Raw genomic sequence first — 27,013 nt, 5'->3', positions numbered from 1 at the left:
TACAGTCCTGTACTCACTCCTGTGCAGTCCTGTACTCACTCCTGTACAGTCCTGTACTCCTCCTGTACAGTCCAGTACTCCCCTCCTGTACAGTCCTGTACTCTTCCTGTACAGTCTAGTACTCCCCTCCTGTACAGTCCTGTATGCTCTCCTGTACAGTTCTACACCCACGTCTCTGACTGGCACCTGGTTGGGATTTGAGGGCTAACTGCAGTTTGTTGTTGGACCCTCTGGGCTCGGGTTAGGGTTAGGATCTAATCCAGATTGGTTGGACAGAGGGAAACTTATCTCTGCTGTGGGAGCTCAGGGTGAGGAACAATTTGGAGTCAGCATCAGGCAGTGGGAGTCTGGAACTCACATCCCCACAACCTGCTGCATTCTGGCTCAGTTGGAGACTACAGAACTGTGATATTTTGGGACACGGTATTGGGTTAGGGAGACAATGTGGGCAAGTGGGGTCTTCTCTCCTCCACTTCTCCACCAGTCACACTGACCTCTTCACTGGCCCACTTGCCCTTGAAATCACACTCCCTGACCTTCCTCTCATCACTCACACCCGGCTCAGCTGCCTCACACACCTCCGACACCCCCTGCAGCAGTCGGACTGGGACACATCTTCCAGGAAAAGTCTTTCTAACCCAACACAGCCACTGGATGGCTAGAAATGGCTGCTTGTTCTGTCAGTGTTAATTGGTTTTAAGTCTATGTTGGACAAGTGGATCCACTGATCTGTGTGGAATCGCCACCTCAGGTTACTTACTGGATGGGCTGATATCAGGAATGTTATTGACATTCTGCTAACAGTTCCTGAGTGCCTGTCGCATGGTTCAACCCCTTAACTAACTTTTGTTCAAAGTCCACAGCTACACCTGACACCATCACAGAGAGCGCTCAGAGAATCTCTTGGAACTGAACTGCTGGAGTTTGGTAAACACTTTTCCTTACATATTTCACCTGGGCTGATTCTGCAAAGTAATATTGCTTAACGTTACTGTCAAGTGCTTTTTCTGCAGTCTCTCTGGTGTCTGTGTGCTTTCATTTGATCCTGCTTTGCAGATCAAACATTGACTGCAGTTGTATCTGCATTATCTGAATTAGTAATAAATTTTCTTGCAAGTTCTGGAGTTTTTTGTAAGTTAAGCAAACTAACCTGCTGCAACCCTAAGTGAACCCGTGAGTTAATTCTATTGGTTTTGTTCCTGTATAGACCACTTTAGAGAGTCTGTGTGCTCCCAATCTAACTGAAATCAGCAGTATTGATTTAAGTCTGTTTCTTGCTACTGAAACTTCTGTGGAACAGGTGATCACCAAATATAAAACATCATTAATCAGCAGTCCAGATGAAGGGTCTCGATCTGAAATGTTGATTGCCTGTATCCATTGACAGACGCTGCCTGACCCGTTGAGGTCCTCTAGCACTTTGTGTGTTGCTCCAGATTCCAGTCTCTGCCGTCTCTGTGTCTCTATCACTAATCACTGTGGGTTCTATTTCGTGAGGTACCCCCATCCCTCAGAATGCGTCTGTGTGTTGACGGTGGATCAGCTAGTGGGGTTTGTGTCCAATGTGCAGGCAAAACCCCAAAGGCAAGATGATTCCATCTTTTTACACTCACTGAGTGTAATTACTTGAATGTGTGCTGGTAGAGGGTCAATGGTTCGTGACCAACTCACGAAGGGTTAAGTTATGGCATAAAAAAACTGCAGATGCTGGAAATCCAAAATAAAAACAACAACGCCGGAAACACTCAGCAGGTCAGGAGGCGTCTGTGGAGAGAGAAACGGTTCACGTTTCAGGTCCAAGACCCTCATCAGAATTTTGTTAATTTAGGAAAGGTTTCACAGAACAGGCTGCCATACCCTCGAGGAGACTAAAATGTATAATCTCGTATAATTTATGTTTAATATATGTTTTTCTTGTGAATGTTATGTCTATAATGTTGTGTGTGTGTGTGTTTGCATGCATGTATGTTTGCATGTGCATGTGTGCGTTTGTGTGTGCGTTTGCATGTGTGTGTGTGTGTGTGTGTGTGTGTGTGTGTGTGTGTGTATAAGTTCGTCATTGCACCTGTGCATAAATGTACTTGTGCAGATGACAATAAACTCGACCTTGACTTTAGATGGAGCTGTTTGAGTTGATTGACGGGGTTGATCAGGGAAAGAAGAGAGGGGAGTCTGGGGATGGCGTGTTGTTGGGAATGTCCAAGATGCTCCAGCTGATTCCTACCCCATCTCCTCCAATCATTGGAATTATCTTCCAATGTCAGTGGGTGTTGCATTGGTCAGTGATCTCATTGAGCAAGGATGTCGAGATAAGTGCTACCAGCCAGCCGTGGATGGCAGCACAGGCCTGAGGGGCTGAAGGTCCTCTCCTCCTGCTCAGGTCTAACAGTCTTGAGGAACTGATTGGACTCTTCCTGCTCCTCTGTAACAGGTGGGAAGGACCGAATGGTCTCCCTTCGTTCTGTGAGGGGTTTCTCCTGTTTCTATGTATCAGATGCCTGAAAATGCCACCACCCACAGGTTCCCCTTTTTTTTGTATAAAACGTTTATTAGCTAAAAGCACTACAGAAGACTACAAATACCAAATATATACATCCAATACAGAAAGGACCAGCTAGTCAACGACAGAACTTCAGAGATCACCATAAACTAACACCTGCGGAAACAACACGTACAACAGGTTCCCCTCCACCATTCCAACATGTTGTTGTTCCTCCATCGTCACTGGGTCGGATCCCCGGCACTCCCTCCCCTTCACCAAGAGGCAGCTCACCCCCACCTGCTTAAGGGCCAGTTAGGGTCAGGCAATAAATGTTGTCCTGGACAAAGAGTATGGGCTTTGTGAAGGTGTGTGTCCTTCGCCTGACCGTCTGAATCAGGCTCAGCGCTGAACTTCCTCCTATTCCTCATCCTGCTGCCTGCGGTCAGCTGCAGGGCGTTGCCGTGTGGTCTGGGAGCTGTGAGAACCTCTGTCGCACAGATGGCTGGCCCTGGATGTGGGGGCTCCCCCTTTGTCACTGGTCTGGATGGAAGGTCAGAAGGAGGTGTCCAGAATCCCAGTAACATCTCCTGGTGTGTGCTGAGTTGTACCCCTGAGTGTGGGTACAAACGTCTCAAATGGTTCCAGAACTGTTCAGTGGGAGATTACCCATCTACACCAGGCCTCCACGGTTCTGGAAGCTTCCATTTGCCTGTTTAAGGCTGCACCCCCGCACCCCCCCTCCCCACTGTACCACACATGGTGAATGAGGGCAAGGAGCGGGGTCAGGGATTGTGGGAGAGGAAGTAAGAACATGAGAAGTACTTGCTTTTTTAAAAAGCTTTTCACAAGTTTCAAAGTGCCTCACAGGCAATGCACTACAGTGCAAGATCCCACAAACAGAAATGTGAGAGCCATTAAGGCAGATCAGATGGTGATTGGTTTATCATTGTCACGTGTACTGAGATAGTGAAAAGCTTTTGTCTGCGTGCCATGCAGACAGGTCATTCCGTACATCGAGGCGGTACTAAGAAAGGAATATAGTGTTACAGTTCCAGAGAAAGTGCAGTGCAGGCAGACAATAAGGTGCAAGGACCACGATGAGGTAGGTTGTGAGATCTAGGGTTCACCTTCAGTGTATAAGATGCCCTAGTGATGTTGACAGAAGGGTAGATATTGCCCCACCCTCTGGAGACACCCCTCCCCTCCTATTCATGAGATCCTTCACATTCATCAGATATGGCCTTAGTCTGTCTGCATGAGTGAACGACAGCTCCTACAACTGTGCTGGGATCCCTCAGTCCTGCACCAGAACCCCATCCTCTGTCTGCTCAAGGGGTCAGGGAGGGACTTGAACTCACAACCTTCTGACATGAAGGTGAGAGACGGTCCACCGGGCAAGATACATGGGGCTACAGTGAGCCCAAACACAGTCCTTTATCCATTGTCCCTAGTGACCAATTCCATCCCTCTCCCTGGCCACTGGAGGAAGGAGATGTTTCCCTGCTTGCTGAGGTCAGGAGCCCCGGCTCCTCGGGGGAAGGCAGTGGAATGAAAGGGCCACAGTGCGGCTGAAGCCAGACACCAAGACTTCTACGTTACACAATCGTTGTACTTGCAGTCCAGTTAATGATGAACATGGCAGGAAGAACAGTGGTGCTGGTGAGACCGAAACCACCCGTCAGCACATTTCCCTCTGGAGTGCTGAGCATCTTACTGAAGGAATAAACTTTGTCCCCGAGATAACCACATTAATAAACTGGTGAGATACTGCAGCACCGTCCCTGCTCGCAATGTGCTGAGCCATGCTTGTCCCTGTTGGTGGTGTGGTGGGGGTGGGGGAGGGGTGGTGGGGGTGGGGGAGGGGTTGGTGGGAGGGCAGGGGAGTAGTGATGGTGGGGGAGAGGTAGTGTGGGGGTGGGGGCTAGTGCAGGAGGTGGAGGTGTTGTTGGGGTTGGTGTGGTGGTGGGGGATGGGTGGTGGGGATGGGGGTGGGGGGAAGGGTAGGGAGGGTGTGGTGGTGGTGGTGGGGGTGGGGGGAGGGGTTGGTGATGGTGGGGGGTGGGGGAAGGGGTGGTGATGGTGGTGGAGTGGGGTGGGGGTGGACCTTGGTTTCAAGGGCTGGGGACCTGCAAACCCACTGATGCCAACCCCAGGGCTGAGCCCCAGTGCCAGGGCCGAGAGGTTCACGTGTCCCACCTCGTGACAGGGCTGTAACACCGACGTGACCTCCTGCGCCCAAACTCTGCTGATGATAGCGAGCTGCCTCACTGCTCCAGCGACCCAGTCCTTGGGCGTGTATCACCAAAAGGTAGGGGTGAGGTGCAGCAAGAGGTCAGGAAGGCAAATTGCCTTCATTGCAGGAGGGTTGGAGTTTCCAGATGGAGAAGTGTTGTCACAGTTGGACAGGGTGTTGGCGAGGCCACACCTGGAGACTCTGCACACTTCTGGTCCCCTTAAGTGAGGATCTACTGGTACTGGAGATAGTCCAAAGGAGAGTCACCAGGCTCATTCCTGGGATTAAAGGCTTCTCCTAACAGGAGAGGCTGAGGAAGCTGGATCTGTAATCTTTGGAGTTTAGGAGAATGAGGGATGATCTTCTTGAAACATGTAAAGTAAGTAATAAGGTAGATGTGGAGATGTTTCCACCAGTGGGAGAGTGTCGAGGGAGGGGACATGGTTACAAGATTAGGGGGTGGTCAGTGTGTAGGTTAACCACCACTATAATTGCTCCTGGTGTAGACAGTTGTTAGAAGTGGTTAATGGTCCTGTAAATGAATAGATTACAGGGGAAAGTAGGGGAGTGAGTGATGAGAGCTAGCATAGACTAGATGGGCCAAGTGATCTCCTTCTTTGTCATAGTAAGGTATGCTAACAAATAAGTGTTGTCTCCGGATCCTCACCCCATGGTTTCAGGCCCCTCCTGCACATTGCTTCCACTGGTATGTCAGCCCCCCCTCTCTTCCCTGCACCCCTCCCTGCCCAAACCACTGCCGTTCTCAGGAGGTGACATCACAGGGTCAGCAGGGAGCTCCCAGTTCAGGTCGGCAGCAACACAGCTGGACAGCTGTGGTTTGTGATGGGTGGGAACTCTCTGCCCCCAGTGTCACCTCACTCAGCAGCATACTGGAGCTATGATTAAGGCCACACTGGAGGACGTTGCACCCTACCGTACCCCCCACTCCCCCGACAATTGAGAATGACGATTGTGTAACTTCCAACAAATCGCACCACTACCAAAGTCTTGTTTCTCTTCCTTAAACCTGAGTAAGCTTGTGATGGGTGATTAGTGACGGGTCGCTGCTTCCTCAGTTCACTTCCTCTCCTGTTCCGAGTGCACTCGCAGTCAGTAGGGTTGTGGTCCTTGCCTCCCTCCCACCTACTGAACTCATTGCTTTAAATGTTGTCTCGGGGCTGGAAAAAGACCTGTCTTACCGTCTAACTCAAAACCTCTGGACATCCAGAGCACTTTACAGTTCATGAAGAATCCTTTGAAGTGTCTAACACTCCTGTAATACAGAGAACCACAGCCGCTTGTTCACACACTGCAAACTCTCACCATCACCAGCCAGATGAGTGACCACATAACCTGCTTCACCACTGATGCTGGCTGTGGTACAAAATGTTGTCCAGAACACAGGGGAGAAGGTTCTTCAAAACACCGCTACTGGGTCACTAGTGCAGACTGCTCAGAGTGTCATCCAAAAGACACTGCCTCCAACAGTGAAGCACTCCCTCTGGAGCACCCTGGCTTCCTGCCTTGTTGAATGATCTGAATCCACATCTTTCCGACCCAGGGTCAAGGAATAATCCAGTAGTCCACAGCTAACAGTCTGGTCACTGGGCCACGTTGCACCAGGATCCTCTATCTGCTCCAATGTCTGCCAAAGATCCCAGGGAACTAGTGGGGAGATGTACCTTGCCAACATTCCTCCCTTAAATTGTGGCACCCAAACTGACTATTCATTTGTTGTTTGTGAGATCTTGCTGTGTGTACAAAAGCCACCACATTTACCTGCACCAACTGCACTTCAGGAGTAACCCATGGGTTGGGAAGTACTTCTTGGATGCTTTGAAGCTGTGGATGGGTATTAAATATATACAAATTCTTCAGAGGAGGGTGAGATCAGAGCCCAGTGAGTCAAAAGACAGCACCTCAGTACTGGAAACAGGAGACCACCAACGAGAAGCAAGGTGAAGGATTGAAGGGATCCTTTGGCATTGACCCTGGTACCAGTGGTCACATGGATCACATTCACCTGGGTCCACAATTAAACATTGATCAATTATTTATCAACTGTTCAAATCAGCAGGAAATCCTTGGGACTGGATGGAAGGTGGGATATCAGAAACAAGGAACTTCCAGCAGGACAGAAAACGAATGTTCCCAGTCTGAGAAACTTCCTGCTGGATGGGTTGGGGTAAACCTTTCCATCACAGGTTAGATGGGAAGTGTTGGATGGAACACTGTACCTAAAGTCCCTTTTCACCAGCAAGGGCCCACTCAGTTATGGACAGAGCTTAGAAGGTTTTGTTTTGTTGCAACCTCTGACTAAACTTTTTTGCTCAAATTTGTTTGCAAAATATGAATTGAACAAACGCAATCAACTGTGTTTTAGGACTTTTGAGCTTAATGGTATTCTCTAAAGTCTTTCAGAGCTTCAATCTGCTCCAGTTCTATTCACTGGTAGGACAATGGTTTTAGCACCAAAATGGAGCTGGTTTAATTGGTAATTAGTTTATTATTGTCACATGTACTGAGGTATAGTGAAGAGCTTTGGTTTGTGTGCCATCTAGACAGATCATTCTGTACGACAGTGCATCGAGGTGGTACGGGGGAGAAACAATAACAGAATGCAGGATAAAGTGTTGCAGTTACAGAGAAAGTGCGGCGCCGGCAGACAACAAGTTGTAGCTAATGATGACACCAGAGTCTGCAGATGCTGAAATCTGGAGCAACACAGAAGTCCTGATGAAGGGTCTCGACCCGAAACATCGACTGTCCGTATCCCTCCTGACCCGCAAAGTTCCTCCAGCATTTTGTGTGTTGCTCCAGGTGCAATTAGCCACAAGTCCAGCTGTGTGAGAAATATGATTGACGATGAATTTAAAACTCGATAGAACCAATTACTAATCCCATCAGCCAGATTTTTGGTAAATCAAATGTTATTCTAATTTTATAATCTTTGAAATGAAGATCATGAAAACAGTGCAAAAACCCCTCAAAAACCCAATCTCCAGGTGGTCTGGAACCTGTGTGTTTTTGATACAGGTTTTAGCCAGTCTGAAGGGAAACTCCAAGTGTAGGGACCAAGAGCCGCAGACAGGTGACTGAGACGGGTCCCTTATGGACAGGAGAAGGTAATGAACAGGAAAAGGAGCCGGGGATGGGACCTTCGAGTCCGTTCCAACACTCAGTGAGATGATGGCTGATCTTCTACCTCCTCACCATGTCTCCACACTATCCCCATGTCTGTGGATCCCCCCAATCAGGCGTACCAATCTGTGTTATGAATGAACTCACTGCCCTCCAGGGTAGAGAATGCCAGAGGCTCACCACCCTCTGAGTGATGAAACTTCTCCCCTCTCAGTTTGAGGTGACCCAGCCCTTACTCCGAGACTGTGCTCCTGTTCCAGCCTCCTCAGTCAGAGGAAACATGCTCCCTGCACCCGGTCTATGGAGCTGTGTAAACTGCAGACAATCCAAGCCCAGTCTACTCAATCTCTCCTCACACAGAAACCCCCCACCCCTGAACCTTTCTGCACTCCCTTTGTGCTAATTACATCCTTCCTGAGGTAAGGAGACCGGATCTGTCCACAGCACTCCCGGTGCAGTCCTGGAGTGGTGTGTACCACGGCAGCAAGTTTGTTATGCAGAGGACAACAGTTTCATTTGCGATCAAAGACCAGTTACAGTTGGAATGGCATGGTCTTGCAACTGGTAGAGCTGCTGTCTCACACTCGTGACCCGGCATCGATCCTGACCTTGGGTGCTGTCTGTATGGAGTTTGCACGTTCTCCCAGTGACTGAGTGGGTTTCCCCCGGATGCTCCGGCTTCCTCCCGCATCCCAAAGTTGTGCTAGTACCTTACTGCTGTAAGTAGATAACTTACTGCTGATAGTGTAGGTGGGTGAAGAATTGGAGGGGGTGGGGGCAGGTCAGCAGGGGGTAGATGGCAGGTGAGAGATTATAGGGAAATGTGGGGCAATGGGATTGATGGGATTTGTTCTGGGAGCTGGCATAGCCTCGATGGGCCAAATGGCTTTTTTCTATGCCATGATGAAATATGAAATCAAGACATGATTATGAAACAATTTAAAACCTGCTGGTGTACATGACACTCCAAAGGTTATGAAGCAGGAGAAGGCTGCTGAACATTTACATGTCTGCTCACGTCAGTGACAGGCCAGTGATTGACGTAAAATTTATTGTTTCAGATCACTGGAGCCACAAGCGATGGTGATGCCACCTCAGCCCCGAGTTTGCCAGCTGTCCAAGAAGGAAGGCGGGAGCTATGGATTCTTCTTGAGGATCGAGAAGGATGTGAAGGGTCACCTGATCCGTGCCGTGGTGAAGGAAGGTCCTGCAGACCGCGTGGGTCTGCAGGATGGCGACCGAGTGCTCAGGGTCAATGGGGTTTTTGTCGACACCGAGGACCATCAACGGGTATGTGCTGCACAAGTCGGTCTGACTGCTCATCCCATAATATCCACAACACCTCAGTGATTGTTGTGGAAACCCTTTTGGGATTGCCAAGGTGTGTCCACAGTAAGGCATGAACAATGATATTCTTCACCAGCCTCAAGAATGGACAAGGGCTAGACCACATCAAGTATCCACATGGACTGTCTGCAGGAGGCAGCGGGTACAAGAGTGAGGAAGAATTGGTCAGTTGTCTGGTGGCACTGGAGCTGGGTGTTCAACTCTGGGGCAACAACCAATCTGCTGGAGGAACTCAGTGGGTCAGGCAGCATCTGAGGGGGGACACGGACAGTCAAGAGTTTGGGTCGAGATCCTTCATCAGGACTTCTGTGTTGCTCCAGATTCCAGCATCTGCAGACTCTGGTGTCTCCATTCAACTCTGGGTGCTCATTTTGGGAATCTTGAGAAGGACTGGGAGTAGGTCTCCTGGAACAATCTGAGGAGGGAGGGACTTCCGTTCTGTGGGAGTCTGGACATTGGTGTTCTCCTTGGAGTAGAGAAGGTTAAGAGGAGATTTAATGGAGGTGTTCAAAATCAGGAAGGGTCTTGGAGTGAGTAAGGAGAAGGGACAGGAGGGTGGGTGACCAGAGGACACGGAGTGAAGGGGGTCAGCAGAAGAACAGGAGGGGGGAGGAGGGGAGTGCTTTTACATAGTGAGTTACTCTGATCTGGGATGCACTGCCTCAAAGTGTGGTGGGAGTGGATTCAACGGGAACGTTTGAAAGGGAATTGGAGAAATGTTTGAAAAGGACAAGCGTGCAGGGCTGTGGGGAGAAGGTGGGGAGAGGGAGCAGTGGAGCCAGCAGGGGCTCCCTGGGCTGGTTTATTATGGTCACACGTACTGAGGTACAGTGAGGAGCTTTTGTTTACATGCCATCCAGACAGGTCATTCCAAACATAAGTACATCAGGGTAGTACAAAGCAAAATGTGATAACAGAATGCAGAATATAGTTTCTCACTTATAGGGAAGGTACAGAGAAGGTGCAGTGCAGGCAGATAAATAAAGTGCAAGGGCCACAGTGAGGTAGATTAGGAGATCAAGTGTCTGCTCAATAGACTTATAACAGCGGAATAGAAGCTGTCCTTGAGCCTGGTGGTGCGTGTCCTCAAGCTATTGTATCTTCTGCCTGATGGGAGGGGGAGAAGAGGGAATGACATGGGTCTGAGGAACTGCAGAGGACTGGCTCTTCCACCTCCCGTAACCTCCCCCTCTGTGTTTCAGGTAGTGGAACTGATCAAGAAGTCGGGGACGTCAGTCAGCCTCACAGTACTGGATGGTGACTCGTACGTTAACTCCAAGAAACAAGGCATTGACCTGCTGCAACTGAGCTGTGTGGACTCAGGTCCAAACAAGCCGGTGGTAAACGGAGTCAGTGGGAAAACGCACCGGCCAAGGCTCTGCTACCTGCTGAAACAGGAGCACGGCTTTGGATTTTCATTGAAAACCATCACAGGTACAGCCGTACAACAACCTGGCTGAAACTGTGCAGTTAGAGGAGCAAGACTGTTGGCCTTTAGTTCAAGAGGGTTGGAGGGAGGTGTTCCTGCAACATACAGAGCTTTGGTCAGACTACACCTGGACTGCCAAGTGCAACTCTGGTCTTTGTACCCAGGGAAGACATACTGGCCTTGGATCATTGATCACTGGGATAAGAGGGTGGTCCCACAGGAGAAGATTGACTAGAACGGGTGCTGTACTGAACTGCAAACAGTTCTGTCTCTATACTTAAGGAAGGATTAGCTTGCATTGGAGGCAGTCCTGAGAAGGTCGCTACGTTGGTTCCTGAGATGAAGGGGTTGATGTATGATGATAGGTTGTCCCTGTACTCATTGAAATTGAGAGGAATGAGAGGTGGGGGGGGGGCAGAATTGATAGGACAGATGCCAAGAGGAAGTTTTCATGTGGGGGTATCCAGAACCAGGGGGCAGAGGGGTGGCCCATGTCAGATGGAGATAAGGTGGTATTTCTTTTCTCAGAGAGTCCTGGATCTTTGCAATTTACTCCCCCAAGGAGGAGGTTGCCAGAGGGGAGGGAGCAGAGGAAAATAGTGCTGAGCCCAGGATCTGCCACGATATACTTGAGGGACATCTCCTGTTTCTTATCAGTTTGGAAGGATGAGATGTGGTTTTATTGAAGCATGTACAGTAAATCCCAAGGTCTGCAGATCGAGAGACCAAGAACCAGAATAAGGTAAGAAGAAATTCCTTCAGTGGGGAGACTTCTCTACCTCAGAGGTTCTGAATGCCCCGATGCTGGAATCATGGAAACAGGCCATTTGGCCCAACTCATCCATGCATCTGTCCTGTCAATCCCCCGCACCCCCCCCCCCCCCAGTTATACTGAAATAATATCTCCCTTATTGAATGCTCATACTACACCTGTGAACAAAACGACCTGAGATCCAGGAACGGAGGGTTGGTACCATCTGCACTCCTTGAATGTTCAATTTACTGAATCAGTAAAACCTTCTCAAGGCACAGGGTGGATTTCATTGATTTGCCACATGTGAGTCTTCAGGTGTTGGGGTAGGGCTTCCTTGAAGAATGATTCACGTTCAGAATGTGGGTGTGTTTGCCACCCTTAACTGCCCCTGAGGAGGTGGGGGTGAGCTGCCTGCAGCCCTTCTGGTGAAGGTGCCCCCTCGGTGCTGTTGAGGATGGAGTTCCAGGGTTTCGACCCGGTGACAATGAAGGAACAGCGATATATTTCTAAGTCAGGATGGTGTGGACTTGGAGGGGAAGCTGCAGGTGGTGGTGTTCCCCTGCCCCTGCCGCCCTTGTCCTCCTTTGTGGTCGAGGGTTTGGGAAGTTCTGTTGTCTGGGTGAAGAGCTGCATTTTGTAGATGGTCCACACTGCAGCCACTGTGTACTGGTGGTGGAGGGAGGGATGGAGGGTTCAGCGTGGTGCTGATCATATGTTCTGGATGGCACTGAGCTTGTACTGTTGAAGGTTCACTCATGCAGGCAGGTGGAGAGCACGTTCCCCACTATTCCTGTACAAACCTGGTTTGCCCACTTGGTGACCCGTGGTACCACAGGATTGCCCAGCCTTCCTGCCCAAGGGCACGGTGACTGCAGTTTACAGGAATGTGGATGACCACTCCACCTCCAAATCATGTCTGCAGCCAGTGCAGGTCCTTTCACTGAAGCTGGGTCTGTGTTGGCGCCAGACTGCAACTTGGGAGGGGCTTAAACCACAGAGAAAATAAGAGACATTAACTAGGTGTTGCTTACATCTGGTTATTCTTTTACATCTTACTGAGATGCAAATGAGTGTGGAAGATCAACTCAGTCTGACTGAAGCACATGGTGGAACGTGGAAGAGAACATCAGTTCAAACGGTGACTTGCCCTCATTCTGTGCTTCAGGCAGGGGGCTGCCCTGCTCAAAGTTGAACACTCTAGACAATGAGGCAACAAACATGATGCTGGAGGAACTCAGTGGGTCGGGCAGCATCTGTGGAGGGAAATGGACTGTCGACGTTTCAGGTCGAGACCCTTCATCGGGACTGAAAGATAGAGGGGAGAGAGCGGGTATAAGGAGGTGGGGCACGAGCTGGCAGGCGATAGGTGGATCCAGGTGAGGAGGGGTGATGGGCAGACGGAGGGGGAGGGGTGGGAACAGTGACAGAGGCTGGGAGGTGACAGGTGGAGGTGACACAGGGCTGCAGACAGTGGGATCTGATAGGAGAAGAAGGTGAAGCATGGAATTGAGTGAGGGAGGTGGGGAGGGGAGATGGGAACAGTGGGGAGGGGACCCAGTGGGAGGGGTGTGTGGGTGATGGGCAGATGGAGGGTGGAGGAGGGGAAAGAGACAGGGTGGTGGGGGCTGGGGTGGGTGTAGGACGAACTGGGTGCGTCAGGAGGAGAGGGAAAAGGGACTGAGGGGGAGCGGTTACTGGAAGTTGGAGAATTCACTGTCCATGTGTCAGGGTGTAGACTGCCCGGGGGGAATAGGAGGGGCTGTTCCTCAAGTTCGTGTTTAGCCCCACGCTGGCCGTGGAGGAGTGACAGGTTGGAGTGGGAATGGGGAGGGGATTGAAATGGTCGGTTGGCGGGAGCGCCGGATGGCAACGGCGGATGGAGTGAGGGAGCTCAGCAGAGCGGTCGCCCAGCCTGCACCTGGACGGGAACAGGTATTGGGAGCTGATGATCATTCTGTATCCAGACAGCAAGCTTCACTCACCAGGAGCTACAGCTTTCCCGACTGATCCCGGTCCAGGCTTTCACTCAGTGCTTCCTATTTCCAGGAGTTCCTGGTCTGTTCATGACAGATATTTCTCCCCATGGTGCTGCTTTCATTGCTGGAGTTCAGCCCAACGACCGGATCCTTCAACTGAATGGAGAAAACGTCGAGAACTTCACTCACGAGCAGATGGTGACCCAGGTATGGCAGGTGACATCTCAACTCATGCTCTGAGTCACCGATGAAACCATCTAAAGCGGTGGGACGTTGACAATTCTGCCTGCTCCAGAGGGCACGGTAATACTTGGCCAACTCAGGTTCCACATCCAAACTCACCCTTTGCCCACTGCCCCAGAGTTGCGCAAATAATCACCGCCCCACCTCAGTTTGCCTTAACCATTCATGAACTGATTCTCCTCCCTCACAACACAGGGCCCCGTCAGATCGGCTTTGGAGAGGGGAGCTCAAGAACACAGAAGGGTCCCTGACTGGGGGTAGAATTGTGCTAACCGTGCTTGCTACTGTGGGAAACTTAATTTCCATTTTCTTGTATTCCAACGATCGGCCGACTAGACTGACTGACACAAGGTGAAAACAACACTGTCACTACTGAATTACAACACTGCAATACTTCACCACTACTGAAGGATGTTTATCCTTGTAAAGATGCTTAACAGGGACATTTCAGTTAGTGGAGGGGTGGGGACGCTTTCCTTGGCTGGTAGACCCCACCCAGGCTGACTGGAAGGGAACTTGTTCAATTTACAGGAGTCAGGCAGCAGAGAAGGTTTATTTTGATTCTCCTGGACAAACTCAGCCCCCAAAACAACAGGATTCCTCACGGTATGCGAACCATTCAGAGCTGTGGCTGAACCCATCACTGTCCTGCTGTCAGGTCCAGTCGTTACGATGGTTCCAGCACAATGGAGGAGTTGTCCTAACGCCCCAGTCGACATCGCTCCACGACTTTATAAACACCAACGTATCGTCTTTTGGCACATTGGGGATCTGGCTGTGGAAAATTAGTGGCTGTGTTTAGTTATAAACCACTGGTGCTGACCATGGGTTTTCTAGACCACTGGTGCTGAGCTGGGGGGATTATTTTACCACCGGTGCTGAGCTGGGGGGACCAGATACCACTGGTGCTGAGCTGTGGGGATTATTTTACCACCGGTGCTGAGCTGGGGGGACTAGATGCCACTGGTGCTGAGCTGGGGGGATTATTTTACCACCGGTGCTGAGCTGGGGGGACCAGATACCACTGGTGCTGAGCTGGGGGGATTATTTTACTAGCGGTGCTGAGCTGGGGGGACTAGATACCAGTGGTGCTGAGCTGGGGGGATTATTTTACCACCGGTGCTGAGCTGTGGGGCTCACATTCCATGTCTTTGAATGCACGGTGGTAAGGAATACTTTCCTTCCATGTCGTTGCCTCCGGCTGGAGCTGGACTTACTGATTTCAGGAGATGAGGTTTCTGATTGCCCCTTCTGACCTGTCTCAGATGAAATCGTCAGGGATCAACATGGTGCTGCTGCTGATTGATGAAGCCTCAGACAAATACTTCAAGAGCAGAGCGCTTCCAGTTGTGGCATCGATGGCCAGTGTGAACGGGCTCCCGTACAAGCCACGGATAGTGGAGTTAACCAAGGAGGCTCAAGGCTACGGATTCTTCCTGAGGATGGAACAGGGGCATCAGGGTATTGGTACTGATTTGTATTGATTATTGTCACATGTACCGAGATACAGTGAAAAGCTTTTGTTTGCGCGCCATCCCGACAGGTCATTCCATACATCAGTACATCGAAGTAGTAAAAAAGAAAACAGAATGTAGAATATCGTGTTACAGTTACAGAGAACGCGCAGTGCAGGCAGACAAATAAAGTGCAAGGGCCACGATGAGGTAGATTGGGAGATCAAGAATTAATCTTTTAGCATGCGAGAGGTCCGTTCAGGATAGAAACTGTCCTTGAGCCTGGTGGTACATGGTCTCAAGATTTTGTATCTTCTGCCTGATGGGAGGGGGGAGAAGAGAGAATGTCCGGGGTGGGAGGGGTCCTTGATTATGTTGGCTGCTTTCCCAAGGCAGTGGGAAGTGTGGACAGAGTCAATAGAGGGGAATTGGAATTGGTTTATTATTGTCACGTGTACCGAGGTACAGTGAAAGATTTGTCTTGAATACTGTTCATACGGATTAATTCATTACACAGTGCATTGAGATAGTACAAGGGAAAACAATACAGAATGCAGAATAAAGTGTCACAGCTACAGAGAAAGTGCAGTGCAGGTAGACAATGAGGTGCAAGGTCATAACAAGGTAGATTGTGAGGTGAAGACTCCATTTTACCATACTTGGGAACTGTTCAATTGTCTTATAACAGCGGGATAGGAGCTGTCCTTGAGCCTGGTGGTACATGCTTTCAAGATTTTGTAACTTCTGCCCGATCTGAGAGGGGAGAAGTGAGAATGTCCGGGGTGGGTGGGGTCTTTGATTATGCTGGCTGCTTTACCGAGGCAGTGGGAAGTATGGACAGGGTTAATAGACAGCAGCCATGTGTTATTTGCGAGTGTCCGTGTGCATGTTCTCTTACAGAGACTTCCATCGGGAAACGGGACACAAATTGGCCTCTAGGAACCTTGTATTACAGAGTAGACCACGGCCTCTTCCCCCATGCAAGTTCTGCCCTGACTGGAGGGTGTATCAGAGAGTGGGTCAGATACTGGGATGGAAGTGACTACTGCTACTTCAAGGCTCAGCCAGCCTCTGGTCTCCTGCCCAGCCTCACATCTTCCTTAAGCTTCCACACGTCCAGACTCTTTCACCTGCATCTATCACTCTCTGTTATTGTCTCCCAGTTTGGCAGTGTGTTGTCTTTCAAATCCTCAAATTCTAAATGTCTCAATTTACAAATCCCTCCATGACTTTGAAGTCTCCCTATCTTTGTAGCATCCTCCAGCCCCCAGAACCCCATCCACATCTGGCTTTTTGAACAGCCCCAAATTTTCTTGTTCTCCAACTGGCAGAGACAAAGCAAACATTTGCAAGAACAAAAGCAAGAAAATGGCAGACAGTAGAGGTATAAAGGTCGTTGCCTGGGCCCAAGCTCTGGAACTCCCTCACTGACCTTCCATCTCCCTCTCCTTCTTCTTTAAGATCTCTCTTTTCACCAAAGCTGTTCAGCTTTTGCTCATTAACCCTTACGTCTCCCTGTGTGGCTCAGTGTCAATTCCAGTTTGGTAAGGCTCCTGTGAAATGTTTCCTTATGTTACTGTTCAACTTACTGACCTGGGTCTTGGCAGAGATTCCTGAACCTGGAGCCAGCTGGTTGGGGGATTAATTTTACAAATTGTTGCACAGTTGGGCAGCAATGTGCCTCCTGAGCTCTGGTTGACACTTTGGAGCATTCAGGAAAACTGAACACAAATTCCAGTGATCTTCATGTGAACTCTCCCAGGTCCCTACAATCTCTTGGGTAAGTGACCACGTGGAATCTCCTTTTGGGCCTCTCAACCCACTCTCCAAACTCACAGTGTGGTAAACAGGAGGACGGGGCCATGCAACTCCTTGAGGTGGTTCTGCCAGACAAGAAGGTCCCGACTGACCACTGACCTCATTCCACCTACCTGCCTTTGCTCCACATCCCTCAGTGCCTGTCGACAACAGAAGGCTGTCACTGCCAGATTTTTGAGCATTGTAAAATGGTCGCACTTTGCTCATTGGTCTGAATCCCATGGCACTCTGGTGGTTTGTGTAACCTCCCTTGTGGTCCGAGCCCTGTTCAAGGAGGAGCTGGCAGTTGGCAGCTGTACAAAAGGACAAATAATCAGACCAGAAACTCTGTGAGATCAAGTTTTGGGAACCTTTCCCTGCACAAGGTCGGGGGCATTCCCAGTGGCTCCAGCGTAACTCCCAAATATCCATTAACAAGGATCCATCCATAGAAAATTCACAGAACAGCTATTGGGTAATAAGAAAACTTTTTCAACTTTTTTCTCATCAGATCTGAACATCATTGCAAGGCCAGCAGTTATCACCCATCCTTGAGAAGGTGGGGTGAGCTGCTTTCCTGAACCACTGCAGTCCTTCTGGTGAAGGTGCCCCCTGTGCTGTCAGGAGGGAGTTCCAGGGTTTCAGTGAAGAAGGACCAGTGATATATTTCTAAGTCAGGATAGTGTGCAACTGGAAGGGGAATCTGCAGGCAGTGGTGTTCCTGTGTGGCTCCTGCCCTTGTCCCTGGTGGGAGAGGCGGTGGGTTTGGGAGGTGCTGTCGGAGTAGCCTGGGTGAGTAACTGTGGTGTGTTTTGTAGACGGTGCACACTGCAGCCCCTGTGTGTCGGTGGTGGACGGAGGGAGTGTTTAGGGGGGTGGGTGGGGTGTCAATCGACCAGCTGCTTTGTCCTGGATGATGTTGAGCTTCTTGAGAGTTGTTGGAACCGCACTCACCCAGGGAAGTGGGGAGTGTCCTGGCACACTTCTGACCTGTGCCTTGTAGATGGTGGAAATGCCTTGGGCTGTCAGGAGGTGTCACTCACTGCAGGATCCCCAGCCTCTGACCTGCTCTTGTACACATGTGTGTGGTTTACTAATGGCCTTCTGTTTGCAAATTTCCAGGTCACTACATCAGGGCGATTGATCCAAACAGCCCAGCTGAAAAGGCGGGTCTGGTTGACGGGGATTTACTGGTCGCTGTGAACGGGACAGGTGTAGAACATCTCGAGCATGAGTCGGTGGTTGATATGATAAAGAAATGTGGGAACAAGACCACGTTCCTTGTCGTCGATAATGCAACAAACCAGCTTTACAAACAGGTAGGTGTTCAGGTCAACCGAAAGACAAAAGCAGATGAGAGAAGCTGTTCTCCAACACTGGATGGTAACCCCAGGACTGGGAACTGCGATCACGTTCCAACTCATCCTTGTAGGCATTAGCTGGGACCCAGTGGACAATAACTCACTTCCAGCTGAGAATTGTTGTTGTGTCTAAGTCTCACTCCAGAGACTTAAGCACAAACATGCCAGTGACAGAGACACAAGATGGTGGAACCTGGAGCAACAAACAATTTGCTGGAGGGTCAAGCAGCATCTGTGGGGAGAAAACAACTGTCAACGTTTCAGGTCAAAGCCCTGCATCGGGACTGAGAGTGGAGAGGGGAGATGGCCAGTATAAAGAGGGGAAGGGGAGGGGTGAGACAGGAGCCAGAGGTGATTGGTGGATTGAGGAGGGGTGTAAGGTGACGGGCAGATGGTGCCAGGGAGGGGAGGGGGGGAGTTGGGAGACAGAGGCAGGTGGACGATAGATGGAGGCAGATGGAGCAGGGAGGGGGGAGGAGAGGGTGGGGAGGGGGAGACGGCTGCTGGAGGGAGAGAAGCAGGAACGCAAAGGGCTGCCGTGCTGGAGGTGAGAGTGGGAACCATCAGGGGAGAGGTGTATGGCAGCTGGAACCAGAACCAGATAGGGGAGGGGGTGGGGTGGGGGGGTCACCTGTGTGTGTGTGTGGTGGGTGGATGGAGCCAGGAGGGGAGGGGGGATGAAGATGGGTGGATGGGGATTGGTTGGAAAGGGGAAAAGAATATGAGGACCGGAGGAGGATTGGAAAAGTGGGGTGGGGTGGGATTGGGGGGAGCCCACAGGGGGGAGGGTCACTTAAGACTGGAAAACTCAATGTTCATGCCACTGGGCTGCAGGCTACTCAGGCAGAATATGAGGTGCTGTTCCTCTGGTACTGATGTACTGACGTGTGGTACTGTCAGAGCAGACACCACACTGGGGCTCTGTCTACCCTCTCAGGTGGGTGTACAAGATCCCATGGCCGTTACTCTGAAGAAGAGCAGGGAAATTCTCCCTGATGTCCTGGTCTAATTTTTTCCTCAATCACAGTTCGCTTACTCTGGTTGGGACATTTACTGGGAGGTAATTTCTTTCAGCTTGTTATTACATCGAATATTGACCATCACTGATGCTTTTGTGCCCTTAGTCTCTCCCGTTAGTGGGCTGGAATAATAATGACGGCTTTACACTACCCCTAACCTGATGGTTAACCCTGTGACCTAGTGCAATAAAGAGGTTAATTTAAACAATCACGTTGACCCCTCGTCTTAACATCCAATCACAGGCTGGCATTTCTCCACTCTGCTACTGGAATGAAGTTCATGAATCGCCCTGTGCAGAGGAAGTCGAGGCTTCGGGAGAGAGTCAGAGATCGGGGGACGGCCTGTCAGCCGGTGCCAAACTCTGCCACATCACCAAAGGCCCAGAAGGATTTGGCTTCACCATCAGTGCAGTCTGGGGTGCACAGGGGCCATTTATTAGACAGGTACGGACATTCCAGCACTTGTTACGGTTTGGGAGAGTGGGGGAACATGGTAGAGGGGAGAGCGGTGAGTTAGAATTTACAATCAGATAGCACGTTGTCTGTGGAAACCCCATGCAGTTATTCCCCAACTTGGAAATCTGAAGATATTGTCTTTCAAGAGTGAATCTCAGAAGTTAGAGAAGGCAAAGAAAATCATTTCCAATCTGAAATATAGACAGAACATGCCGGAAACAATCACAGGTCAGGCAGCGTCCGTGGAGAGAGAAGCAGAGTTAACATTTAACTGGGACCTATTGCCATAACTGGGAAAAAGAGAAAACCAACTCATTCCTTCCTATTCCCAGCCCTGACGCAGCACCTCAGGAGTGAAACATTAGCTGTTTCTCTCTCTACAGATGCTGCCTGACCTGCTGAGTGTTTCCAGCAGGTTCTGTCGTAACTATCAATAGGCTCCTGTTGAATCTTCTCACCTCCCTTTCAGGCAGCGTGTTCCAGATCACAACTGGCCGTGTAAAAACCTTCCCCTTCCTTCCTCCAGGTTGTTAAAGGAAGCCCAGCAAGTGAGGCTGGCCTGGAAGTGAATGATGTTCTGATACAAGTGAACGGTGTCAACGTGGAGGTGGACACACACCACGAGTTAGTGGAGAGAATCAACAGCTGCAGGGATCAGCTGAGCTTGCTGGTGGTCAGGAAGGAAGAGAACGAGCACGTCAAAGCCTCAGAGATGCCTATGTCTCCACTGGTAATCCCTGAGGCGATGCCTGAGCCCATCAGTCCCCCCAGCGACATTCAAGAGGACAGCAGAGTTGAGGAAGCGGCAGAGAAAAAGCCAGAGGCTGACGAACCCACGCAGAAGATGGGAGAGCAGGTAAATCACCAGCTGCAACTTACGTTCATACAGGACCTTAATGTGGCTTTCAGGAGCACAGTCTGGTGCAGAGGGACATCAAGTTACCTGTGAATATGTCAGGATGGGTAGCCAAGAGCTTGATCAAAGACAGAGGTTTAGAATAGAGGGAGCTGAGAGGGTTAGGGAGAGAAATCCGGTGCTCAGAGCAGGGTATCAGGGACACGCACAAACCCAGAATTACAAAACATTTACAGCAAAGGAGGCCATTCAGCTCAAGCCACAATCAGAATCAGGTTTATTATCACTAACATGAGGTGAAATTTGCTGTGTTGTGGCAGCAGAACACTGCAAAGACATAAAGTACTATAAATTACAAAATAAATAAATAGTGCAAAAAAAAGGAACAATTAGTGTTTAGGGGTTCATGGACCGTTCAGAAGAGGGCATGTCCCAGGTGGTGAGGGTCCTTAGTGATGGATGCCGCCTTCTTGAGGCACCGCCTCTTGCAGATGCCCTCAGTGGTGGAGAGGGTTGTGTCCGTGATGGAGCTGGCTGAGTCTACAACCTTCTGCAGCCTCTTGCGATCCTGTGCATTGGAGCCTCCATACCAAGCAGTGATACAACCAGTCAGAATGCTCTCCACTGTACATCTGTAGAAATTTGCAAGAGTCTTCGGTGACATACCGAATCTCCTAATGAAGTAGAGCCTCTGGTGTGCCTTCTTTGTGATTGCATCAATGTGTTGGGCCCAGGACAGATCCTCAGAGATCTGCTCTCTGCTCCAGTCCCTCTGCTCCATGAGTTTCCTCCCAACCTTCTCCACTTCACCCTTTCACTGTGTCCCTATTCCCTTCTCCCTTTGACAGGGCTGTAAGCCCAGGGGAGGGGAGGGGGGAGAGAGGCTACAGAGGGACCTGATCAGCCATTAGGGATTGCAAAAGTGGATGTTGCTGGATTGGTGCAAGTTTGGATGTAACATTCTTTTTTTTTAACAGGACGAGTCCTCCTCCTCCTCCTCAGCTGAAGGTGATTCAGATGATGTTACACAAATGTAAAAGGATCATGAAAGGAACGTACAGACAAGGCACATGATCACCTCTTTAATAACTGTGACTTTATTGCTAATCATGAGTTCATTTCTCTTCAGAAAATTTCCTACATTTTGAAAGTAATAATGCTCAATGAACAAATCTATAAAATTTAAATATGGAACCTCACATTGCGAGGAGACCATTGTGTGTGCAAAAAGCGATCTGATTAGTTCTGTTCTCTCAGCACTGAAATTCTGCCCCACCTCACACATTTATACAATTCCATTTTCAGCATCACTGCAGAACCTGCTTCCACCAGGCCAAGTGGGTAAGTTATCAAATACTTGGTGAGTTAACAAGTCAAACTGCACACAGTTGTCCTGGGTGAACTATTGGCCTTTTCAACAACTCTGTGTATAACGTTGCAAAACTTTCCAAAGAGCCAGACAGGAATGGTCATCGAACAAATTATGGCACAGAACCACACAGAGGTATTAAGAAAGGTAACCTAAAGCTTAACCAAATCAAAATCAAAATCAAAATTTTATTTTGAAAATCAAAATAAAAACTGCAGATGCTGGAAATCTTTGATTAGAAAATGCTGGAAAATCTCAGCAGGTCAGGCAGCATCTGGGGAAGGAGCGAGAGAGGCAGTCAGCATTTCAGATCCACAACCCCTTGTCAGTATGTTTTAAGGTGAATCCTAAAAGAGACAGAGGTTTGTGAGGGAATTCTGGAGCTTGGGTCACAGAAGTCAACTGCCCTGCCAACTATCATTGGCCAAATCCCTGGAACACATCCAATGACTTTTGGAGGTTTCCAGGAACTCATTCCTCATGACGTATTACAGGGATGCAAACAGTTTCCAATGTCAAACCAAAACAATTCCTAATGTAACACAACTAGAGTGATCACCAGGTTTGAGTCGAATCCCTGTATCATTTAAATAAAATATCAGTACATCTCCCCACAGGATCAAATTCGAGGTGAAACCAGTGGAGCCATTAATTAGCCTCCCATTGTACAGCTTGGCAGATTCTCCTTTTCTCTCATTGATGAGACAGGAACTGAGATCCACCTGCTCTCTCAGCTGAATGAGAGAGATCCCTTAGCTGTTGTGTTCTCTGACACTGTTGTGGTGACTACACTTCATTTCATTGGTTGTAAGGCACTTTGGGAGGTCCTGTAGGAATGAAAAGGACTGTGTAGAGACAGATTTACACTTAAAATTTATGAATATGCCTCCTTAATTGCTCTAATATTCTATGGATAACTTTGGCTGGGCTATAGCATGAATCATTCTACATTGAGGGGCATTGCCAAACTTACTGAAATTGCTTATAACCATTATTTCATCCAATTTCTCAATGTCCACACCTGTGAGTGGCCTCCATCAACCTCCTCATCTCATGACACAGGAACAGAAGGCCATTCACCCCTCAAGGCTTCCTGCCACATCATTGCCTGATGGTTGATCTGTATCTCACTGACTGGTTCCACGCCCCTTACTGCTCCTCCCTGTCACCCGCACAGTCCAAGCTTTTGGTTTTGAGAGAGTGAGTTCCTGGCTTGCACTACCCTTTGTGGACAGAACTACTTCCCGATTTTACTTTGAACTGTTAAGCCTGCAGTGACCAAGTTGTACACAGATATCTATGGGGCATGCTGCCAGCTCACTGCCTATGGGTTGGACAAACACCTTTACAGCAGGGAGATGAGATAATCCACTTAATACTAATCAAGATTATTGCCATATTGTGTAGCCTTTTCAAATTCTTTTCATATCCTTCTACTGCAATATTTTCAACAGGATTAACATCTGCCTCCTCTGAAATGGTGACTTGCATTAGAGGGACTGCAGATTAAAAGTACTCCACAAATTTAACGGAGTGAAATACAAGGTTCAGCCAATGCGTAGGATCAGGAAGAGTTTCCTGACTGCTCCAAATGTAAGGCTCTCCTTGCTTCTCTGCTGGAAGTGGTTTCTCTTTATTTACCTGGGTCATTCCCTTTAAGTTTGAACCAAGCTCTCACTTTGGAACAGGGGAGGCTGGATGGAGACTGGGTTGCGGTGTATGAGGTGCTGAGATAGGAAGGGCCCATTTCTTTCAGCCAAATCGTCAGAAACCTGGGGTTATAAATCGGTAGAATGATTTCGAGAGGAGATGAAGGAGCATTTTTCATGCAGAGGGTGACAGGGGTTTGGAACTCACTGCCTGACAGGGGGGGGGAGGCAGAAACCTGAATCAGATGTAAACAGCCTATGGACGTGGACTTGGTGAACTGCAGACCCAGTGCTGGAAGGTGCGATTCAGCTGGGGAGCTCTCCCAACCAGCACAGCCATGATGGGCCAAATGGCCTCCTCCAGTTTAGTGAATTCCTAATGATCTTCCAAATACCTGAAGTAGATTGCAACTTCATTTTCCAAAAGGGAATACAAGGTGAGTCTGTGGAAACTCGCACAACTTAACCCCTTCAACACCAGTATCTGCCCTTTCTAAGGGGTAGAGTGCACAGAGTGGTCTTCTGAGGCGTGGGGGGGGGTAACAGATTCACCAGGGATAAAGGTTTTTAAACACAGAGAGTGGTGGGTGCCTGGAACTGCTGCCAAGGGTGGTGGTGGCATTCAAGTGGCTTTTAGACAGGCACATGAATGTGCAGGGAATGGGGGGATATGGGTCACATACAGGCAGAAGGGGTTAGCATCATGTTTAGCACAGACATAGTGGGCCAAAGGGCCTGTTCCCATGCTTTACTGTTAAACTGTGGACAGGATGTGTGGGCCAGGCTTATGCTCCGGGTGGGGTCTTTGATTATGCTGGCTGCTTTACCGAGGCAGTGAGAAGTGTAGACAGAGTCCATGGAGGGGAGGCTGGTTTCTGTGATGTGCTGGGCTGTGTCCACAACTCTCTGCAGTTTCTTGCGGTCCTGGGCAGAGCAGTTGCCGTACTAAGCCGTGATGTATCCAGATAGAATGCTTTCTATGCTGCAATGTTGAATGAATTATTGCTCACAATGGGGCAAACAGAGCAGCAAAATAATGTTCAAACTAAAGTCTGGTCAGGATCCCATTTGCCCCCACAAAGGGTAGTGGAAATCTGGAACCCTGCCCTCAAATGGTGTGGTGCTGGTGAAAGCAGGTGCCATTGGAAGTTTGAGACCAAGTAAGATTTTTGTTAGGGATGGATAGCAATTTCAAGGTTGTTACCCTTGTTCAAGACCCTTGTTCAGGTCTCTCCCTCAGAGATCTTAGCCTCAACTAGATCACACAATGAACTTATTATAAAATATGGCACAAAAGGTCAGGAAAGGGGGTAAGGTAGATTGAATTGAATGGTACAATAGCTTAAGAGCTGGAATGGTCCCTCCTGTTCCTATCAGCCCAGGAAACACCTTTGCATATGCAACAATTGTTTTAGATTCATGAATGAAATGCTGTGAGGTCCAAGCTATATAATTATATGTAGTATTTATGACTTTTTTCTTGTAAATATAAACGTCAAACTTTCATTGAATAGAACTTGTATCTTTATTTGAAATAAATTATGAAATAAAAGGGACAATTTAATTAATACGGAGCAGAATATTATTCTCTTCACGTACCTAAATCTGTAACTTACCCCTGTGTAAACAAAGCAACATCTATATTCGAGTGTGGATTTGGGAAAAACCAGGGACAAATACAGAAGTTAATGCAACCGAGAATTTGAAAGGGGAACTGTTGGAACTGTGTGCCTGGTTTGTTAGTACTTTCATAAAAGATATTAATGTTTCCAGAAATGTCATTTTCAAAAGTGAAAGATAAGCAAATATTTTAATAGAAGCTGGAGGATCGAACAAAAACAGGGAGAATAGAGCTATGGGGAGGTAATGGGTGAAAGATTAGGTTGTATATGATAGGGCAGGAGCTAGGGTTATGCTCATGGGGGGGGGGTGGTTTTAAAAGACAAAGCTCTTTAGGTAAAGAAATAGGTTTAGAAACAGTTTCTGGCAGGGATCAGGTTGTGGGGAGAGTTTGAGTCAAGTTGATTTTTCAAAGCTTACAGCAACTTTTGGTGAACCATAATCCACATCTAGTAGATGCACATATATGTGACTGCATGAATTAAGATGCAATTTAAAAACTCTGGTGGAAGGTGGGTGTCACTGACAAGGCCAGCATTTGTTGACCATCCCTAATTACCTGTTAGAAAGTAATTATGACAGCAACATTTAAGAAGCATTTAGACAGGCATGTGAACAGGCAGGGAGCGGAGGGATATAGACCATGTCTAGACAGATGTGCAGTTTAAACTGGCATCATAGTCAGCCATCCTGAGCCAAACAGCCTGTTCCAGAGTGATACTGTTCTATGTCCTTAAGGTGGTGTTGAACTACTGGCTCAAACTGCATTCTGTCAGTCAAGTGGCACTCTGAGACTGACGGTGATTTATTTCCGATAACCTTGCTGGAAACTGGTTGTAGTCCATGTGCCCACTGCCCTTGTCCACTGGAAGTTTGCTTTTGATAGCTGCTATCAGAGTAACCTAAGCAAGTAACCGCAGTATGTTCTGTGAATTCCACACATGTAGACACTGTGCACCGGTGCTGAAGGGAATGAATGTTTAGGGAGGTGGATGAACTGCTTCATCCTAGATGGTTTTGAGCTTTTTGAGAGTTGTTAGAGCTGCACTCAGCCAGGCAAGTGGACAGCATTCTGTCACACTCCTGACCTGTGCCTTGGAGATGATGGAAAGGCTTTGGGGTGTCAGGAGGCGAGTTCCTCGCCACAGGATACTCTGCCCCTGTCCTGTTCCTGGAGCCATGGTATTTTACAGAGAATGGAAATGATTGCTCATCAGGGAATCCAGTGTGAGAAAAAGATAATATTTGAATCTCATCCTTTTCAGCTGGGTGTGGGAGCTCATCCAACAGTGGACGATCGGTGTTCAGTTCATAAGTTAACACAGAATGCAAGATTTGTAGATGCATGGGTGTTGAGGATGGAGAAGCAAACACTGCTGGAGATTGAACAAGACCTGAAGCAGGCAGACAGAAGCTAGTCCAGCCCAGTGTCCAGGCATTAGGAGCAGGTACTGAAAGCGCAAGAAGCAGGACGTCACCTGATCATCCAGACCATTAAAGCTTTCCTACTGCAATTTGTTGTACATCTGCTGAAGCTCCAAGTTTAACTGTTCACCAGTTCTAAATACGATTTTTGCACAAAATGTGCTTAATTTATCAGACTTTTTCAGTTTTATGGGAAAATACACAAGCACCTCACAACAGAAACACTTGTCAGAGGAATAAAGAACACAAGAGACTGCAGATGCTGGAATCTGGAGCAATGCACAATCCGCTGGGTGCAGAGCTTTGACCTGGAATGTCAACAATTCCTTTCCCCCCAGACGCTGCTCGACCCACTGAGTTCCTCCAGCAGATTGTTTGTTGCGAGAGGAATAAAGAACTTGG

The 27,013-nt window shown here is 48.8% G+C and overlaps 1 protein-coding gene across 3 annotated transcripts; it reads left to right on the top strand.

The window, feature by feature from the left end:
• The first annotated feature begins 849 nt into the window (after positions 1-849).
• pdzk1 (PDZ domain containing 1) lies at positions 850-27,013 on the top strand. Of its 3 annotated transcripts, none has more exons than XM_052025920.1 (9): positions 850-927; positions 8,918-9,146; positions 10,406-10,637; positions 13,433-13,569; positions 14,871-15,066; positions 17,979-18,175; positions 19,480-19,680; positions 20,219-20,548; positions 21,526-27,013. In XM_052025920.1, exons 2-9 carry the CDS (start codon positions 8,937-8,939, stop codon positions 21,583-21,585), a joined length of 1,563 nt encoding a protein of 520 aa, XP_051881880.1. In that variant the 5' UTR covers positions 850-927; positions 8,918-8,936; the 3' UTR covers positions 21,586-27,013. The 3 variants fall into 3 exon arrangements, with proteins under 3 accessions (XP_051881880.1, XP_051881879.1, XP_051881881.1); XM_052025919.1 differs by having other exon boundaries at positions 14,871-15,072; XM_052025921.1 differs by lacking the exon at positions 19,480-19,680 and having other exon boundaries at positions 14,871-15,072.

This window comes from Pristis pectinata, chromosome 11, assembly GCF_009764475.1.
Source record: "Pristis pectinata isolate sPriPec2 chromosome 11, sPriPec2.1.pri, whole genome shotgun sequence".
Lineage (NCBI taxonomy): Eukaryota > Metazoa > Chordata > Chondrichthyes > Rhinopristiformes > Pristidae > Pristis > Pristis pectinata.
Note: the sequence above shows the minus strand (reverse complement) of the source record. Positions and strands in the feature narration are given on the sequence as shown.

Excerpts from the sequence above, each read along its gene's own strand:
- pdzk1 (XM_052025919.1), top strand. The coding sequence starts at position 8,937 with ATGGTGATGCCACCTCAGCCCCGAGTTTGCCAGCTGTCCAAGAAGGAA. Across the intron at positions 13,570-14,870 it reads ACGAGCAGATGGTGACCCAG|ATGAAATCGTCAGGGATCAA; the intron begins GTATGGCAGGTG and ends GACCTGTCTCAG. Across the intron at positions 15,073-17,978 it reads ACAGGGGCATCAGGGTATTG|GTCACTACATCAGGGCGATT; the intron begins GTACTGATTTGT and ends GCAAATTTCCAG.